Source organism: Podarcis tiliguerta, assembly GCF_965153285.1.
Source record: "Podarcis tiliguerta genome assembly, chromosome: 7".
Classification (NCBI taxonomy): Eukaryota; Metazoa; Chordata; class Lepidosauria; order Squamata; family Lacertidae; genus Podarcis; species Podarcis tiliguerta.
In genome coordinates this window covers 85,134,530-85,154,360 of record NC_139540.1, presented here as the reverse complement: position 1 = coordinate 85,154,360, position 19,831 = coordinate 85,134,530, and the positions used below count along the sequence as shown (strand labels likewise).

At 47.1% G+C, this 19,831-nt stretch overlaps 1 protein-coding gene across 3 annotated transcripts in view; it reads left to right on the top strand.

The window, feature by feature from the left end:
- The window catches only part of SLC4A9 (solute carrier family 4 member 9), a 40,467-nt gene that overhangs the window by 13,568 nt on the left and 7,068 nt on the right, over positions 1 to 19,831 (top strand). For 2 of the 3 annotated variants that reach the window (XR_014513130.1, XM_083448602.1), the window contains exons 9-17: positions 168 to 342; positions 592 to 725; positions 1,922 to 2,193; positions 3,131 to 3,186; positions 5,042 to 5,230; positions 7,310 to 7,423; positions 12,494 to 12,655; positions 18,311 to 18,489; positions 19,205 to 19,277. Coding sequence is in view for 1 of the 3 variants with exons in the window: in XM_083448602.1 (XP_083304728.1) it covers positions 168 to 342; positions 592 to 725; positions 1,922 to 2,193; positions 3,131 to 3,186; positions 5,042 to 5,230; positions 7,310 to 7,423; positions 12,494 to 12,655; positions 18,311 to 18,489; positions 19,205 to 19,277 (1,354 nt within the window). In the remaining 2 variants the exon portion in view is untranslated. The remainder of the gene's footprint in view (positions 1 to 167; positions 343 to 591; positions 726 to 1,921; positions 2,194 to 3,130; positions 3,187 to 5,041; positions 5,231 to 7,309; positions 7,424 to 12,493; positions 12,656 to 18,310; positions 18,490 to 19,204; positions 19,278 to 19,831) is intronic. The other variant, XR_014513129.1, reaches the window with a different exon arrangement.

Sequence of the window (19,831 nt, the reverse complement as noted above, 5' to 3'; positions counted from 1 at the left end):
TGGGGAGGCTCACAGGTACAGGGCTGGAGCAAGGCCAGCTGTGCATCGTTGCAGCACTGGCCTGGAGTGGGAGGTGGGAAAAGGGGCGGGGGGGGGACCAAAACAACCACATGCAGCAAATTAGAATCCCGGGATTAAGGAAGTCTCTCCTTTTCTCCCTGCTGCAGACTATTTGGAGGGTTACTGAAGGATATCCAGAGAAAAGCTCGCTGGTACTGCAGCGATTTCTATGATGCCCTCAACATCCAGTGCCTTTCAGCCATCCTGTACATCTACCTGGCCACAGTCACCAACGCCATCACCTTTGGAGGGATGCTGGGAGATGCGACAGACAACATGCAGGTCTGAGCAAGAGTCCTGCTCGCAATGCCCACATGCGCTCTGTGGTTCTCAAGACCTCTGCTCCCCCGCCTCATGTTGCCACAGCAACCTGCACAGGCACACCGGGGGGAGGGGAGGGAATGCAGCTCTGGCACTCCTTGGTTGCTGCACAGGAGTGGGGGATCTCATGCCCACCAGCCCAACTGCAGCAGTTAGACGGGGGTTGGCCACTTAACCAACCAGAGCCATGTGCTTCTTCCTGCGATTCAGGGTGTGCTGGAGAGTTTCCTGGGAACTGCTTTTGCTGGAGCCTTTTTCTGCCTGTTTTCTGGCCAGCCGCTCACCATCCTAAGCAGCACGGGGCCTGTCCTGGTCTTTGAGCGGCTTCTTTTCTCCTTCAGCAAGTAAGTAAGGCCCCTCATATCGGCAAGTGTTCGTGCTGGAAGCAAGCCGTCGGAGCTGTCCTTGCTTATGACCCTGAATGACGGGGTTATTCAAGAGAGGTTGAATATATTCAAGAGAGAGGAGGGAGAGAAAGGAATAGAGAAAGAAAAATTAAAAATTAAAGAAAAGAGGTTTTTTAAAAAAGGATAGAAAAATAAGATTAAGAAAATAAAGAATTTCTGATTATTCATCTGTCCACGATAGAAAAACAATATTCACTTTGTCCAATCCAATATTACATTTCATAAAGCCACTTTCTATAAACAGTATCTTCAGTCCTCAAATCCAGATATCATTACTTCATTTTCTTTTCATGCAAAAAGTCTACGAGAAGTTTCCAATCTTTAACAAACGTTAACAATGGCTTTCCTCTGAAAGCATGTCATTTTTGCCATCCCAGCTAAGTCAGTCAGTTTTAACAGCTGTTCTTCCATTGTTGGTGATAATGGATCCTTCCTTATTTGTACATAAAAGTGTTTTGCAGCCATAATTGTATTGTAACAAAGTTCCATAGCAGGATGTTCACTGTTATTGGGAAATGTGTCGAAGCATTTACAGAGCACGGTTCAGTATGTCAAGCCCAGTAAGAAAGTCAGCCTGGCTTAACTTCCCAACATAAAAAGGATCATGCAGTAGGCCTCAGCTGATCAAGTGCAAGCAGGCTATCACTGGATGAAAGCAAAGGGCTTGTCTCCTGGTGCAAACTGTCTTGACCAGGCATTGCTGCTCAGCTGCCTTCAGCTCAGCCTGACAGCTGACGAGGCTGGTGCCTCTGGGGAGAAGAGGGACGCATTCTACCTCTCCCCCCCCCATCCCAGTGCATGGATTCCATGGCTCATAATTTGATAATTTCAGTTATTAACTGAGTGGTGTGCGTGTGAGAAATAGGGGGCCTCAGACTACCATCTCTTTCTACCTTCTTGTAAGTGAGGGGAGCCGACCTGCAAGCTGGCAAGAGAAAGTGCTGAAATGTCAGTCTCCCAATAGCGGAAGACTGGCTGTAGATGTAACTCCTTAGCTGCTATGTGCCTACCTTGTTGAGACACCAGGGCAAGAAGGTTAGAGTAGGATGTGGCGCCTTGTGGTTAACTGTCTGCTCTCTTGCAAGTGAAGCAGCCCATTCAGGAATATTCTTTTGGCCCTTCCTTCCTTCCAGAGACTACAGCTTGGATTACTTAGAATTCCGCCTCTGGATTGGCCTCTGGGTGGCCTTCTTTGGCCTCATCCTGGTGGCCACTGAAGCCAGTTACTTGGTGCAGTATTTCACACGCTTCACCGAAGAAGGCTTCTGTGCCCTCATCAGCTTCATTTTCATCTACGATGCAGTTAAGAAGATGCTGTCTCTGGTGGAACACTACCCAGTCAACTGGGACTACAAGATCAGCGATGTCACCTTGTACAGCTGCACCTGCCGGGTGCCAGAGAGAGGTGAGATGAGAAGCCCATGCTTGTTGCAATGGGTGGGTTGGGATGGCTGGAAACCCTGCAGGGAAGCTGTTGTCTGCCTGTATCTCTGGTCCGATTGGTCCATGATGGGTCACATCTGAGGAATTCTTCAGCTTAGTTTCTGCCCCCCCCCCCCATCTTCAGGCAACAGTGGACTTGTACAATGGTCCAAAATATGAATCAATGTTTTACATTATCATTTTATTTATTTATATCTGCCTTTTTCCCTGATGGGGACTCAAGGCACTTTACAGTCAAAAATAAAAAGGTAAAGGTAAAGGGACCCCTGACCATTAGGTCCAGTCGTGGCCGACTCTGGGGTTGTGGCGCTCATCTCGCTTTCTTGGCCGAGGGAGCAGGCGTACAGCTTCCGGGTCATGTGGCCAGCATGACTAAGCCACTTCTGGCGAACCAGAGCAGAGCACGGAAATGCTGTTTACCTTCCCGCCGGAGTGGTACCTATTTATCTACTTGCACTTTGATGAGCTTTCAAACTGCTAGGTTGGCAGGAGCAGGGACCAAGCAACAGGAGCTCACCCGTCAAATAAGAGCAGCTTAAAACATAGGAAAGGCAATATTTAAAATAGAAACCAATTAAACATTGATAAAATTAAAACTATGTATACATAAAAATATATTAAAACCACACAGGTAATTACAATAAAAACAGCAGAGCACCAGACCTTCAGTTCCCCAAAGTCTGTTGGAATAAGTCTTCACCTGCCAGCAGAAGGAATGCAAGGAGGGAGCCGGTCTAGCTTCTCTAGAGAAGGCCCTCACCTGCACCCCCCCCCAAATGTGCCTGGGAGGGTGGCAGGACCAATAGAAGGGCATCCCCTGAAGATCTCAAAACCTGGGCAGGTTGCATGAGGAAATATATTCTTTCAAACAGCTTGGACCTAACCATTGTTTCTTTCAGACAACTCTTCTCTTCTGAACGAGACACTGTTCCCGACCTTCAGCAGTTTGGGAGAGGTAAGAAATTAAATCGTTTTCAATGATTAGGATGTGAATGAAAGCAAACCAAGGTTCAAAGAGTCTACAGTATGTTGTGACTAATGCAACCGACCAAAGGAGGATCTAGAACTCCATGTCCCTTGGAGACCTTGAATTATTTCCTGGTGTCATAGCTGGGATAGGTGGAATGGCCAAGGGGTCATCATGCAGTAGCCGTCACTGCCAAGATCCATCATCACCCTTATGTGGATTTAATGTCGTTCTTTTGAAAACATCACAGCCTGACAAATGCTAGACCCTTCTGCAGTCCTTCTGGAGTCATCCCGTAACTCCCACCCCCAAAACAAATCCCAAATAGATTCTCCTGCCCATTTTATTAGTTAATGGTGAAGTGGCCCAGAGGGCAAGTTGCAATCATGGGGTGAGCCTGCTGTGGGAGGGCAGGGGAAAGGGTCGTCCTGGCTGCAGCTGCCAGTGACTGTGGCCTTGAGATGTGCAGCCAAGACACACTCTTTCCCTTACTCAACCCACCTACTAAGGCTGTCCTTTCAGCATCCTGGTGGTAAAAGGATTGGTCTTGAAAGACCTACATTGGCTCCCAGTACATTTCTGAGCACAATTCAAAGTGTTGGTGCTGGGCCTCGGTCCAGGATACCTGAAGGAGCGTCTCCACCCCTATCGTTCTGCCTGGACACTGAGGTCCAGCACTGAGGGCCTTCTGGTGGTTCCCTCGCTGCGAGAAGGCAAGTTACAGGGAACCAGGCAGAGGGCCTTCTCGGTAGTGGCACCAGCCCTGTGGAACGCCCTCCCACCAGATGTCAAAGAGAACAACAACTACCAGACTTTTAGAAGACATCTGAAGGCAGCCCTGTTTAGGGATGCTTTTAATGTTTGATGTATTATTTTGGAAGCCGCCCAGAGTGGCTGGGGAGGCCCAGCCAGATGGGCGGGATATAAATAATAAATTATTATTATTATTATTATTATTATTATTATTATTATTATTATTATTATTATTATATGGGAAGATGCACAGCATCTCTGTATGTTCCATGCGCTCCTCATTCAGATTTGGCCTAGGAGGAGAGGGCAAAGATGGACCTCTCTGCCACCCACCCATTCTACAAGCCCAGTGCACTTCCATGTCAGTGATGGGACGCCACACCTGAGGCAAAGGAGATCCTAGGGCATACACTGCTCTGTCCTTTGAGGGAGGGGGAGCAGTGGCGTAGCGTGGGTTGTCAGCACCCGGGGCAAAGGCAAGTAATTTGCGCCCCCCGCTGCACTGTCCCTCCCCCAGATAGTCCCTCGCTCTCTCTCCGCACCGCACCGCACGCCTGGCACCCTCCCCTCCACAGTGGGCGGCGACCCGGCGGCTCGGATCGGATTCGCACAGCCAGCACTGCAGTGAGAGAGAGTGAGTGAGCCAGGTAGGGGCAGAGAGCTGCGAGTGTGGGTGCCCCTCCCAGATGTTGTGCCCAGTGCAGCCGGGCCCCCCTGCACCCCCCACACTACACCGCCGAGGGGGAGAGCCTCAGGGCTCAAGGGAAGCAGGCAGAGGGCAGCCACTGCCACTCCGAATCCCAGTGACCTCCACTTGAGGCAGCTGCCTCACATTGCCTGTTGGTCTGGCCAGCCCTGTCCCTGCTCCGAATCTTTGCCTACAGGGCGGCTGGGGACCAGGGAGAGGGACGAAAGGCAGACAGGGATGCTGTGCCTACAGAGAGACGTCATCATGATGCTTGAAACTGGGATCAATTCCACAAAACATCCATCCTAGGCCTTTCTGCCTTGCTCAGGGCTGGGATCCGTTTCTTTAAGCCAGGCAGTGTATACTTGCTCCTCCGTGAGATTGCTGCTTTCTTCCCCACAGCAGTCCGAGTTTGGGAACTGGTCCCTGCTGACCAAGCAAGAGTGTGTGCAACTCGGAGGCCACCTAGTGGGCAACAGCTGCAACTTCGTGCCTGACATCACTTTCATGTCTTACATTCTGTTCCTGGGAACATTTCTCTGCTCTATGGCCTTAAAGAACTTCAAGTCCAGCCGCTATTTCCCGGCAGCTGTGAGTACCTCCCCTCTCTCATCCATTCCCTGGATACAGGGGTGGGCGGGTGGTTTCAATATGTGCGATTACCCTCCAAGTTCTTTCATGTGCCTGGTTTCTTCTACACCAGGAAATCTCCTTACTTCCTTCAGTTGGTGCTTCCTGGTGGGTCCCAGAAGATATTGCCCAGCGCTCAGTGAGAAATGAATGCCTACATCCCTGGGCCACCGAGGCTTTGAGGGGAGGCAGGAGGCCTTTCCAGCAGAATTCCCTGCAGAACTACTCAGCTCTGCACTTTTCATATCTGCAGGCAGATTCTGAACATAGCAGACACAGAGGCCAACCGAATACTCAATAAGCCAAAAGCTCAGCTCTACAATCCAGGACTGTAGAGCAGTTGGTTAGAGCATAGTGCTGATGATTCCAGGGTGGCAGGTTTGATACCCGTATGGAACAGCTGCGTGTTCCTGCATTGCAGGGGGTGGACCAGATGATCCCCAGGGTCCCTTCCAACACTACAATTCTATGATTCTAAACAAAATGTTTCAGTGTAAAGTCTGTTTGCTTTGCTCCCCTATCCTCCCACCCTCCCGCCAGCCATCACTTAACTTTTCTTTTTGATGTGCTTGTCCTAGTGGTCCATGGTCCAGAGTGAGGCTTGTTGGTCCCATTGACTGCATTAGATACTTTAGGGGAGGCAATGAGGGGTTTTTTTCCTTGACGAAGGGCAGCCCACTGTAAGGATTTCTGCTCTCGAATGAACGTGGGTTGTGTCCCTTGGCAGCTTGTCCATTTTATTGCACTTCTTTTTTTTCTTTACAGCCATTGGGGACCCGGGGGGGGGGGGGAGTTGCACAATAAGTGCACAGGCATTACTTGTTTTTAGCATTTATTTTATATTTCATTCTAAGATTTGCATCCCTCATAATAACACACAAAAAAGAAACTAAACAAAAGAACAGGCCATTGGTGAGAGGCTGCAGACCTCTCTCCTCAAAGTAGAGCATGTTTGCTAGACTGCTGCTGTCATCCCTTCCCTCTCTCACCTGCACGTTCTTTGCTTAGTTCCATATCTCTCTCTCTCTCTCTCTCTCTCTCTCTCTCTCTCTCTCACACACACACACACACACACAGAGAGAGAGAGAGAGAGAGAGAGAGAGAGAGAGAGAGAGACCTCTCTTCCAGGATCTAGGAGTCTTGGTTGACCACAAACTTGACATGAGCCAACAGTGTGATGCGGCAGCTTAAAAAGCCAATGCAATTCTGGGCTGCATCAATAGGAGTATAGCATCTAGATCAAGGGAAGTAATAGTGCCACTGTATTCTGCTCTGGTCAGACCTCACCTGGAGTACTGTGTCCAGTTCTGGGCACCACAGTTCAAGAAGGACACTGACAAACTGGAACGTGTCCAGAGGAGGGCAACCAAAATGGTCAAAGGCCTGGAAACGATGCCTTATGAGGAACGGCTAAGGGAGCTGGGCACGTTTAGCCTGGAGAAGAGGAGGTTAAGGGGTGATATGATAGCCATGTTCAAATATATAAAAGGATGTCACATAGAGGAGGGAGAAAGGTTGTTTTCTGCTGCTCCAGAGAAGCGGACACGGAGCAATGGATCCAAACTACAAGAAAGAAGATTCCACCTAAACATTAGGAAGAACTTCCTGACAGTAAGAGCTGTTGGACAGTGGAATTTGCTGCCAAGGAGTGTGGTGGAGTCTCCTTCTTTGGAGGTCTTTAAGCAGTGGCTTGACAACCATATGTCAGGAGTGCTCTGATGGTGTTTCCTGCTTGGCAGGGGGTTGGACTCGATGGCCCTTGTGGTCTCTTCCAACTCTATGATTCTATGAGAGTCCACCAACCTCTCACACAAACATCTACAGTTATAAAGGAAGTATAATTTCGCATCTTGGTTTATAGAAAGGAACACACACTTTTTATCGGATCCTTCCTTATAAGGTGTTTCACTCCAGACTTTTCTGAATTTTATTAAAGTCCAGGGCTTCTTTGGAATGGGAACACTAACCTTAACTCTGCATACTTGCGAGTGTAAACCTTGCTCTGCAAATCTCATGGCAATTATTTTGTTTGGTTTTTAGGTGAGGAGGCTGGTGGGCGACTTCTCCATCATCCTGGCTATCCTCATCTTCTGTGGAATCGATGCTGCCCTTGGATTGGAGACCCCGAAGCTCATTGTGCCCAACAAATTCAAGGTGGGCCTGGCTTGGAGCATGCCAAAGAGGGTGCAGAATAAGTGCAAATGTTGCGTCTGGGGCCATACATTTCTGTGGGATTTTAAAGGTGTGAGAGGATTACATAAGAAAGAAGTTAAAGTAAAGAATTTCTCAGCATGTAGCACATTTGATCACATTTCCCTAGATGGCAGACTGAAAAGGCAGTTCTGCAAAACAAATTCCTTAGGGAGCATTACTGTTCAACATAACTACTTGAAATGTTTTGGGCCTTTCATATGCCATCCCCATCTCAGAGAGTTGAGAGATTCCAGGGGCTCAGCAGTTGCCCAGAGTTCTGTCTCCTTAGAATGAAGGTCAGCAGAGACTGTGATGTCTTTGGGGTGTATGGTATTATTTACACATATATACAACCTGGGAATATGATGGAGGAGCTCACAGCATCAACACCCTTGAAGGTCTGGCTTCTTCATCTGCCACGGCTTTGGCTCCAGCACAGAGCAAGCGTGTGTCAGGTTCCAGCTTCCAGCCTCCTCTGACCCAGCTCAGTGGCTTTTGTTCTCCTCTCTACCAGTTAGGTGAGGGAGGGGGGAAAGGACCACCCATCTATGGCCCAAAGTAACACTGGTTGTGGTGCTTAACTAGCTAGCCAATAAATAAAGCTTGCTCTGATACATTCTACCCCCAGAGATATAGGACCCCAAGTTGTGAGAAGGGACTTAAGGCATCATCCAGACTGATGTCCCTGCCACCCAGCCCTCACAAACCTGAAGGCTGGGTGATAATGCCAGATGGGGACTGTAGTTTCATACAGCCTATTCAAAATAAGAATGTCTTGCAAGAGCTCTCTTTGGCATCTGTAGTCCATCTCTGGTCCCTGAGCTCAGCAGAGGTTATTTGGGCATCATCTGTGCCTTCTTGACAGCAAGGGATAAAACAAAGGATCCGGCAGTGCAGTTTCTGGGTCTCTTGTAGCACCAGTACTATTCTTAAAAGGAAGTGGGAAGGGCCACTTCACTGTGTGGGTGTGAATGTCTCATGCTGCGCAATGGGCATACTTTTAATTAGTGCGTATTAACATGAATTAAGTAACACATTGTTGACTGGCTCAGTACAGAAGGCAAGAACAGCAGGAGTCAGAGAAGAACCAGTTTTCTGCACCTGGACAGGATATTAAAGTAATACAAGATATTGCTAACATTGGTTAGGAGTATGTTGTGGAAAATTTGCCCATTTATACCTCTTGGTTCCTTATGGATTGATTGACTGACTGACCCCCCTCTGTCCCTCTTGGAAGTGCGCCAAGAGGAGTAATAACACACAGCAATTTTGTAATTCTTATAAGCAGCCTGTGAAGAAGGTCAGCAGTATTAGCTCCATGCCACAGATGGAGAACTGAGGCAGTGGCGTAGCGTGGGTTGTCAGCACCCGGGGCAAGGCAAGTAATCTGCGCCCCTTAACCCGTGGATTTGCGCCCCCTAACCCATGGATTTGCACCCCCTAACCCTAACCCCCAGATGTTGCGCCCAGTGCGGCCGGCCCCCCCTGCACCCCCCACGCTACGCCACTGAACTGAGGCTGAGAGACACGGCTTGCATAAAGTCACCTAGTGACTTAACAGCGAGGTTTGAACTAGGAACTTCCTGGCTCTCAAGTTACACCCTCAACCACCAAACTATAGTGTCTGTTGGGTATAAAAGGGCACACCTCCTGTGTCTAGGCAGAACCTGGAGAAATTGCATGTACCTCAAAAATTCCCCAGTGCAGCAGAAGGAGAGGTAGCAGCTGTCCCTGCGTAGCGCACTTGCAGTGCTGCTCATTACAGTCCCACAGGGGAGGGGGAAATTATGGGACTGGGGAAGAACAGTGAGAGAAGCCATGGGATGCTCCTGGGCTTCCGTAAGCCACCTGAAACGCAGAAGTGGAGCCATGGAAGCTTTTCCTGGCATGGAAATAGAATGGGCGTGATGGCGAATGCAATACCTCCTAAACTCTGCTTTGTGTCCAGCTGCTGTTAAAGGCAAAAGGGCAGGAGCACTGAAATGAAGGAGGTGGCCTGCTGCTAAAGAGGCTCACGATTATGACTCATGGCTTCTTGAGGCAGCTGCCCCCAAAGGGAGGGATTGCTGTGATGGGAAGGAAGGCCTCTTTCTGACTAGGGTTGGCCCAATACGTTTTGGCACCTGAGGCAAGCCACGAAATGCTGCCTCCCCCCGCCCCCAAGCAGGAAAGAAGGGGTGAGTGAAATCAGGAATAAGGGGGGAAAGATCTACAGTCGTACCTTGGAAGTTGAACGGAATCCATTCTGGAAGTCCATTCAACTTCCAAAATGTTCTTAAACCAAAGCACTGCTTCTGATTGGCTGCAGGAAGCTCGTGCAGCAATTCAGTAGCTGCAGAAACCCCGTCAGACGTTCAGCTTCCAAAAACTGTTTGCAAACCGGAACAGTCACTTCCGGTTTCGTGATGTTCGGGAGCCAAAACGTTTGAGAACTAAGCTGTTTGAAAACCAAGGCACAACTGTATTTTGGGAACAGCGGGGGTGGGGTGGGGACACTAGCAGCACCTCTTATCCCCCAATCAGCCGTCCGCCAGATCTGCGGCCCCTGTGGATCCTGCTGCCTGAGGTGGTTGCCTGGCCCTGCCTCTGACAGAACTCACCGTGTACAGGGTGAGTTCAGACAAGCGCTGCACATTGTGGGCGGCTACACTGATACATAAATCAACAACTCCAAAGTCAAGAAGTGCAGGATATCTCCTGCATTTGGACTACAAATAACAGCCATACTGATTGGCAAACTGAGCATGGATTCAAATTGATTGTCTTGCCTCTCCGTGTGGCATGTTGGTTTATTAAATAAAATACGCACTGATTGCACACTGATGCAATAGACTTTCAGGTACTGTAGTTTAGAAGTGCTCTGGGGAGGAAAAGACAGCGTTGCAACTTCTTGCACACATCTTAGCCAATCAGAGCTGTGCAAATTTTGCAGGGCAGGATCTGTTGTCTTGTTTGGTACTCTACAAATATTTCCTGCACACTGATCAATTATTCATTTATTGCTTCCAACAAATATATATGGCATAGCTTTATAGCCGAGTCTATGTTTACTCAGAAATAAGCTCCAATGATTTAAGTAGGACTTACTCCCAAGTAAGTGTTAATGGGATTGCTGTCTTAGCCTCTTTAGCACAAATGTGGGGCAATGTCCTGATGTTTGAAAGATTGCTGACTCCTCCATCCCCACTCCATCCCCACTCCCCAGGGACCCCTGGGAGGGAGATATGCATGTCTTTGGCTTCCGTTGCCTGGATTCTTTGGGGGAACCCAGGACAGTTAGACGGGTATAAAACTAAGATGTTCAAGACCTGCAGAGCCCCGTGGCCTGAACAGACTACAGGCATCGTAACTGAGCCAAAGCCAAGCAGCTCTGCCATGGTTGCTCCCTGGCGGCACTGTGAGCAGGGAAGCAGGAGTCGGCTGGTGGATCAGGGCCAAGCTTGAGCTGCCCTGCTGCAGGCCTGGGCGTGAAGGATTAACTGAGGCTTCGTGGGGAGCAGCCCTGCCTGCCTGCCAAAGGAGGGGCTCATGGTCTCTCCTAACAGGCAGCCAAGAGTCAGCTTGTGCAATGTGGGTGGAACGTCAGGGCCGAGATTGGGGCCCCATATAATATTATTATCCTTATCACTATTAATTCATTTATACTGAGCCCTTTTCCCTGGCAAGGACTCAAGGTGCCTTACAGATAAAATAGGAGCAGCTAAAACTCAAACACTTATAGAATTAAAACTAAACATAAATATAAAATATAATTATCTGTATGTCTTTTATTTACAATAAAAAATTAAATTAATTAAAACCACTCAGTCCCCCAAAGCCTGTTGGACTAAGGAGGTCTTCACCTACCAGAGGAGGAAGCACAGCAAGGAGGGAGCCAGTCTGGCTTCTCCAGGGAGGGATTTCAGAGTCGGAGAAGCCACCACCAAGGAGGCTGGCTTTGCAGGTGCTTCTGCACTTGGAGTAACCGGTGCCCGACATTTTTCTGCCAGTCTTACGTTAAATGAATTGGGATTCAAGCGGGATCCCTTGGCAGGGACAAGAAGGCAATGAACCCGTTTCAGATGCGGAAGCAGAGCTTCAGCTACATCTTCTGCCTCAACCAGCACTTGAGGCTGGGACAAATGGCCTTGGTCCTGGCAGCCACCCTTAAGCCAGCTGCATCTTCTAGACTACCGGTTTCCGTACTTTTGGGTCCACTTGCCCCTTTGTTCCATAAGCTCATCCCCATAAGCTCCACCTTATAGAAAGCATTATTCAAAATACAGTAGTTGTTTACACAACCCCCTATGGAAGATAATAACAATAAAATTGAAACAGTAACAATTAATTGCACATTTATTGAAAATCCAGTTAAAACTATTTAGTTTAATTAAGGCTGGATCAAGGCACATCAAGGAAGTGTTTCAGTTAAACGCCTTGTAAACTTTGTGTGAGAAATCGGGTTGGCAAAAATGGAGCTCCACAGCGCCATCTGGTGTCACAGTGTTATAATGCATATCCAGCGCATATAAAGCAGTTTTTCTTTGCCAATGGAGCGGAGTCCTAATTCAACAAAATGGAAGAACTTGATCCAGCAAATCCAGATGTAGTTATTTACATCTCCAGCACCCCCTTGCCTCTTAGCACCCACTTAGGTAATTCCACTGCCCCACAAAGGGCAAGACCACCTGCTTTGGGAAACACTGCTCTAGACTCCAGGCTAGAGCAAGGCCCAATGTTTTATTTAATTCTGATTTAGAATATATGGAAGATGAATGCATTTATCAAATGGTGGTGGTGGTGGTTTTTCTTTTTAAAAAGTCATCACAGGACCTGTAAAACACTATCAAGGTGTAATGAAAACAAGCCCTCTGTAATTTAATCAGCTGGAAAGCCACCCTCTGTGAGTAGCCTTGCAGCCCTGCCTGTGTGGTCAGAGAGCTTCCTTGCCTGAGGAGGCAGCTCAACAAATCTGTGGCTGAAATTCTTGCTGCCTGCCCTTGTTCCAGTCTGGGCTCTACTAACTTTTCCCAATCAACCTTTTCTCTACAGCCTACCAACCCTGAGAGAGGCTGGGTTGTGTATCCGTTCGGAGCAAACTCCTGGTGGATATGCTTGGCATCGTCAGTGCCTGCCATTCTGGTCATTATCCTCATCTTCATGGACCAGCAAATAACAGCTGTCATTCTCAACCGCAAGGAGTATAAGCTTCAGGTCAGTGCTGGGCTGAGGTTCTCTCAGGCATGTGCTGTGATAGATTTTCCCAAAGAACCAAACAGCCATTGAACATCTGCTTCAAAGCAAATCTGTCCCTGTGACTCACCTCGGAGGTTGCAATGCGCCAATTCTAGCTGCTGCAGCCAGCAGTGGCCAGGCTTCCCATCATTCTGGCCTGACGTCAGTTAAAAAAATTGGAAGAAACGGAGGAGACAGATTGAGATTTCTGTCGTCTGCCCATCTCCTAGTTCTGAGTGGTGGATATTTCCCTCATCCTAAACCTATCAGTCACCCCACAGTCACAAGGTAGCCTGTCACGACTAACAATCGTGTCGTTTTCATGCTTTTTGGTGCATGAAAATTGCTTAATTCTTTAAAGCAAAGGTTTGCTCCTATAATTTCCTTGTGAAAGCTTCTGCTAAATTATATGAACCATTGGAAGTGGAGCACATGCAAAGTTTTCCCCCCTTCTCACCATTTTAAAGGGTTCTTTCTTCCCCATTCCAGTTATTATTTCTGTTGATAACCTCTTACCTCTTTTATTGTATACTTTTATTGATGCTTCATAATACAAATTAGTATTATGACTATCTGGGGCCATTCTGTGTGCTTGACTCTTCCCTCCAGGAACTGTTTATTACCACTGCAGAGCTCTTTTAAATCTTGGCATCAGAGGCTTTAACATGTTCGTCTGTCTGCCGCATTTTATTTATTTTATTAGTAATTAGAATATTCAGGCTTTGTAATGTTGGAATGTGGTTTGACTCTTATCTGGCTTAACTATACCTGAAAACATGCTACCATCTTTCATTACCCATGCTATTATTCCACCTTTAGTCCACCTTATAGTTTATGTATGTTCATTCGTACTCCAGTACCTATATGATAACTCAAATTTGCTAGTGATTTATGTAGATTTCCTCTTCTGCGTACTTTATTCTGAAGCTAGTATTTCATGCTTGTGGAGAAGGCAATACCTTCAGGCCTTTAAAAATATTGATTTATCCTTTAAAGCCACAAAGCTTTAAAATGTTCTTTTAAAAAATCAGAATTCTGAATTCTGTGCTGGACCCCAGATTGTGCTGAGAGTCTTGCTTATGCCAAGTTACACACAAAATTGAGAGGCCCTTCAGTTATTGGGAAGAGCCTGGCCATTGTCTTTCAAAACCTGAAGATAGGCAAATGGTCAGGTGCAAAGCCCAGGCGCAAGTTCGTGGGCCTGTTGTATCTCCCTTAGAAATGCTACCCACCCACTCCTGAAGCAGCTGATCTAACATCCTTGGGAGTGAGGGCAGAGTTCCTTCCACACTGGCATATGTTAATAAAGAGACACAGGTTGTGTACACACTCCCATTTATTCTGTATCCAGTGCGTTCCCACCATTGGTTTGGGAAGCTGTGTAATAATAAGAATAAGAATAATAAATTTTATTTATACCCCTCCCTCCCCAGCCAAGACCAGGCTCAGGGCGGCTAACACCCGATATAAAAACAATTGATTAAAATACAACTTACAAACAAGATTTAAATACAACATTAAAATGCAGCCTCATTTCAGTAGAAACTCAAATAAAAAACTTTTGGGGGATGAAAACATCAAATCTTCACCAAGGCCAACTATCCAGACTGGTCCTACGTGGGCCAGAAAAAGCCAGGGAAGTCCCCAAATAGGAGCTCCATCACAGAAGGGGAAAGGAAAAAGGAAACAAGGGAAGGGGATCAAGTTGATTCCAGGCTAAAGGCCAGGTGGAACAACTCTGTCTTACAGGCCCTGCAGAAAGAAATCATATCCCGCAGGGCCCTGGTCTCATGAGACAGAGCATTCCACCAGGCGGGAGCCAGTGTTGAAAAGGCCCTGGCTCTGGTTGAGGCTAATCTGACTTCCTTAGGGCCCGGGATCTCTGGTGTGTTGCTATTTATGGACCTTAAGGTCTTCCAAGGGGCATATCGGGAGAGGCGGTCCCGTGGGTACAAGGGTCCTAGGCCGTGAAGGGCTTTAAAGGTCAAAACCACCACTATACATTACGTCAGCCACAATCCATACCAATCCTCTATCTGTCCAATATTTTTTTTAAATGAAATATGGCATTCTGGTGTGTATGTGTGTGTGTGTGTGTGTGTGTGTGTGTGTGTCCCCACCTCCCCCAAACCAGATTCGACCTGCATTGCAAAAAAGAACAGTCCAGCTGTGTTTCCAGGTGTGCACCACCAGTCTCACCCTTCTGTGGAGTAGAGAGTTTAGCAGCCACTCTTCCCACAGCATTCCCTGCTGGATTAATGTGCTGCAGCTCTATCCATGCTCCTCTGAGTGAGCAGAAACTGGTTCCTCTGGTTGGGTTGTCTGAGGGAGTGCCTGGCATTTCTCTGCTCTTGCTGGCGTTTAGCCGGCTCAGACTTCGGCTGTGCGTGCGCCTGTGTTTTGCTTTGTTTACTGCCAGTTTCTTGACGTGGCAGAAGCTCTTCCAGAGGGGGCCAAGGGTTAGGGTTCAATGAATCAGCACACATGGTATCCCAAGCCAGGCGGGGCCTGAGCCAGACCCTGCGCCCATCATGGCTAGACCAAATGGACAGATAGGATTAGCCTGGAAGGTCAACGAAACACTTCTCGCTCAGCTTAATTCTCTTTTCTTGGAGAAACAGCCACCTAGAAACATCCATGGAGACGTAGGAAATGCTTTTCTAAACCTCACATTCTGTGCTCAGTGAGACAGTAGGGTTGTTTGCTTAAAACAAGCCATCAAGGGAGAGGGATTATATGTTCAAGGGAAAGTTGCTCAAGGATAGTGCTTTAGACCAAGGTTGTAGTATATGCCCAACAGCTGGGGTCTGCATGAGATGTGACAGAACTTGCACCCCAAAGGGAAGATGGATGGCTGAGCCGGCTGCTGGTGTCTGGCCCTTAAGTCCTTTGCATTAGCAGATACAACAAAGATTCCAAAACTCATGTGTGTCTAACATACATTTTCACCACAAGAGACAGAAAGCAGTCTTTGGATCTTGCCATTCGCTCTGTTCTCATGGTCAGGATTTCTTTGTTTATTGGTTTATTTTATTTATCAAATTTAGCTGAGATTCCTGCATTGCAGGGGGGTGGACTAGATGACCCTTGGCTCCCTTCCAACTCAACGATTCTGTGATTCTGTGACCCATCATTCTAACAGCTGGTTGTTCAAGATGGCCAAGAGAAGAGGCTGTAATTCAGTGGTAGAAAATAAGCTTTGCATGCGGAAGATCCCAGGATCTCAATCCCTGACTGCTCCAGATAGGACTGGAATAGACCCCAGCCTAAAATCCTGTGGAGTCAGTGTAGACGCTACTGAACAAGATGAATCTGATCTGATTCCATGTATGGCAGATCCCTGTGTTGCCTTCCTATGGTAAAATATAAAAAGGGCAACCTGGCTTGTGTTATGTAATCCTATACCTGTGGCTATAGGGCAGTAAAGGTAAAGGGACCCCTGACCATTAGGTCCAGTCATGGCCGACTCTGGGGTTGCGGCGCTCATCTCGCTTTATTGGCCAAGGGAGCCAGCGTACAGCTTCCGGGTCACGTGGCCAGCATGACTAAGCTGCTTCTGGCAAACCAGAGCAGCGCACAGAAACGCCGTTTACCTTCCCACCGGAGCGGTACCTATTTATCTACTTGCACTTTGATGTGCTTTCGAACTACTAGGTTGGCAGGAGCAGGGACTGAGCAACGGGAGCTCACCCCGCTGCAGGGATTCGAACCGCCGACCTTCTGATCGGCAAGTCCTAGGCTCTGTAGTTTAACCCACAGCGCCACCTGCGTCCCATAGGACAGTACATAAAGGTAATAAAGAATAACAATAATAACACTTCAAAGTATGGCTTGAGGTTTTTAGGGAACAGCTGCAATTTCCTTCCATGGTCACCTAGACACGATCCAAGCACCTTTTAGTTTTTTATTCATTCCACAAAGTAAAGTGCCTCTAACTTGTAAAACCTGGGGTAGGGGAAGATGATGTCCAGAAAGAGACAGGATGATTCTGCTAGTTTCCTTCCCTCCCCCCACACCCACCCAAAGTCTAAAATGCTTCTCTGGCTATAATGCAACTTCCAAAGGTACAAGAGTCCAGCTGGCACAGAAGACTGGATATCATATTGTTGTTGTTGTTTAGTCGTTCAGTCGTGTCCGACTCTTCGTGACCCCATGGACCAGAGCACGCCAGGCACTCCTGTCTTCCACTGCCACCCGCAGTTTGGTCAGATTCATGTTTGTAGCTTCAAGAACACTGTCTAACCATCTTGTCTTCTGTCGTCCCCTTCTCCTTGTGCCCTCCATCTTTCCCAACATCAGGGTCTTTTCCAGGGAGTCTTCTCTTCTCATGAGGTGGCCAAAGTATTGGAGCCTCAGCTTCACGATCTGTCCTTCCAGTGAGCACTCAGGGCTGATTTCCTTAAGAATGGATGCATTTGATCTTCTTGCAGTCCATGGGACTCTCAAGAGTTTCCTCCAGCAACATAATTCAAAAGCGTCAATTCTTCGGCGATCAGCCTTCTTTATGGTCCAGCTCTCACTTCCATACATCACTACTGGGAAAACCATAGCATATCATATCATATTAATTTGTCCTTATTCTCGAACCCCCTCAGTCTCTGATGCTGCTTAATAAAAGTTTTCACCTTGTTATAGTTAACGGGGCTGTTGGATAGGAATTGCACCACCATCGCATGCACATTCTTGTTCACCACAGCATCTGCAATGTCTTTGGTGAGGTTATGTCGGCAGGCTACTAACTAGCAACGGCAGGATCTCTTGGTTCATTTCAGTTCTCTTGGTTCATAATTTTTCCAGTTGTAAATTCAGTTTTCCACGTGTTGAATTAAAAAAAAAGAATCCTCATTGATTTTTCTTTTAAAACACATCTATTTATGTAGTTTTGACTAATTGTTCATTTTTTGCAAGCAATTTCTCCTTAATATAATGCAGTTTTGTATGTTACTTTCACTGATATCTTCATTTTTATGCACACTTTTGCCTAATCTATGCATTTTTGTAAAATATATTTTGGTTGGGGGGAAAAGATTGCAAAATTCAGGTGTGTGAATTTGGAAGGATAGCTGTGTTTCAATTTGCATATTGTTTCAGAGAGTGTGAATTTGTTAGATTAGGATAGAAGTACAAACTGAATTGAATTGCTCCTCATCCTGACTTATGATCCCTCCTGGTATGCTGAATCATGCAAGTAGCTGTCATGGAGTAAATGGATAACAAACAAAGCCCCCTTTGTGCTATAAAAGGTTTTCTAGACGGCTGACAATACACTCAAAAGAGACTTCATGTTGTTCTTAATAGCTTTTGGTGTATAGGAGCCCAATCCTGATAAGGTGCTGAGGCATGAGTGGTAGAGGACAGTTGCCATGAATTGGACACTTTCAGACAAGAACATATAATTCCCAGAATCCACAAGGCCACTTAGGGAGTGTGTGTTGCCCTCCAACTCTGTTTTGGCCCTCTCTGCTTCTCTGGCTCCCAAGGCTGCTGCGAGGCATCTTATATTGCCTTTCATGGGGGGAATTGTACTTGGTGCAAGAAATCAAAAGACACCTAAAATGGGAAATAAGAAGCAAGGCTTTACTGTGTATTCTTCAGCCTGAGTCTCCCGTTACTAACATGGCTGTCCCGTTGCAGAAAGGGGCAGGATTTCACCTGGATTTCTTCTGCGTTTCCCTGCTGATGATCTTTACCTCCATACTGGGTTTGCCCTGGTACGTGTCGGCCACAGTCATTTCTTTGGCCCACATGGACAGCCTTAAGAAGGAGAGCACCACTTGCGCTCCAGGCGAGCAGCCGAAGTTCCTTGGAATCAGGTATGGTGCATTATGCGTCCTTATCCACAGCTGTCGCTTGAGACGCAGGAGGCCTTGGTGGCGCAGAGTAGTAGTAGTAATAATAATAATAATAATAATAATTAATAATAATTTTATTTATACCCCACCCTCCCTGCCAGAGCCGGGCTAACACCAAATCACAGTAAAAACAATAGGGGGGAAAGGGGGGGGAGGGAAAAAAATTAAAATACAGGTTAAAATGCAATTTAAAATGCAGCCTCATTTTAAAGTAGCTGATAAGACCATAAGGGGAGGGAAACATAAGGGTCAGACCGAGTCCAAACCAAAGGCCAGGCGGAACAGCTCTGTCTTACAGGGCTGGCGGAAAGATGTCAAGTCCCGCAAGGCCCTAGTCTCTTGTGACAGAGAGTTCCACTACGTCGGGGCCAGTGCTGAAAAGGCCCTGGCCCTAGTTGAAACCAATCTAACCTCCTTGAGGCTTGGGACCTCCAAAGTGTTGTTATTTGTGGACCTTAAGGTCCTCCGTGGGGCATACCAGGAGAGGCGGTCCGGTAGGTACAAGGGTCCTAGGCCGTATCATTTTCCATCTGCATTGGCTGGTGGCCCAGCTGGACACAGATGGCCTATCTTCTGTTGTCTATGCTCTGGCAACCTCTAGGTTAGATTACTGTAACAAGTTATATGTGGGGCTGCCTCTGAAGATGGTTGAAATATAAAGTGCTTTTCCTTGCAGGGAGCAAAGGGTGACAGGTCTGATGGTCTTCATCCTAACAGGATTGTCTGTGTTTTTGGCACCTGTACTCAAGGTAAGAAAAGCCTTTAATTGTTTGTAAGTTGCAAGCGCCTCTCTTCTCTCTTCTGTGTTAGATACTTGCTAATAGTGGCTAATGATGGTTCTAGACATGGTTTGATTACAAAACATTAAACCTGCCTTCTGTCAAGTACTCTTACAGCTGCTGCAGACTCTAAATCGGCAAGACTGCCAAAATTGCCTGTAACATACAATTATTAGAAGTTCAGGAGTTCTGCCCTTCTTTGCATCTAATCATTCTTAAGGTCTCGTGGACAGGTAATGTTTTCTAGAATTCAGTCTTTGCGTAGTCATGCTTATATGGCTTATGCAGGACTTGACATCTTTCCGCAGGGCCTGCAAGACAGAGCTGTTCCACCAGGCCTTTGGTCAGGGCGCAGCCTGACTCCCTCCTTTGGCAATCTTTACAAAACTTTAGTTTATGGTTGCCATCAATTTTGATTTTAATTAATTTTTATAATGTTTTTATAATGTTGCACTATTTTAGTGTTGTTAGCTGCCCTGAGCCCAGCTTCAGCTGGGGAGGGCGGGATATAAATAAATTATTAT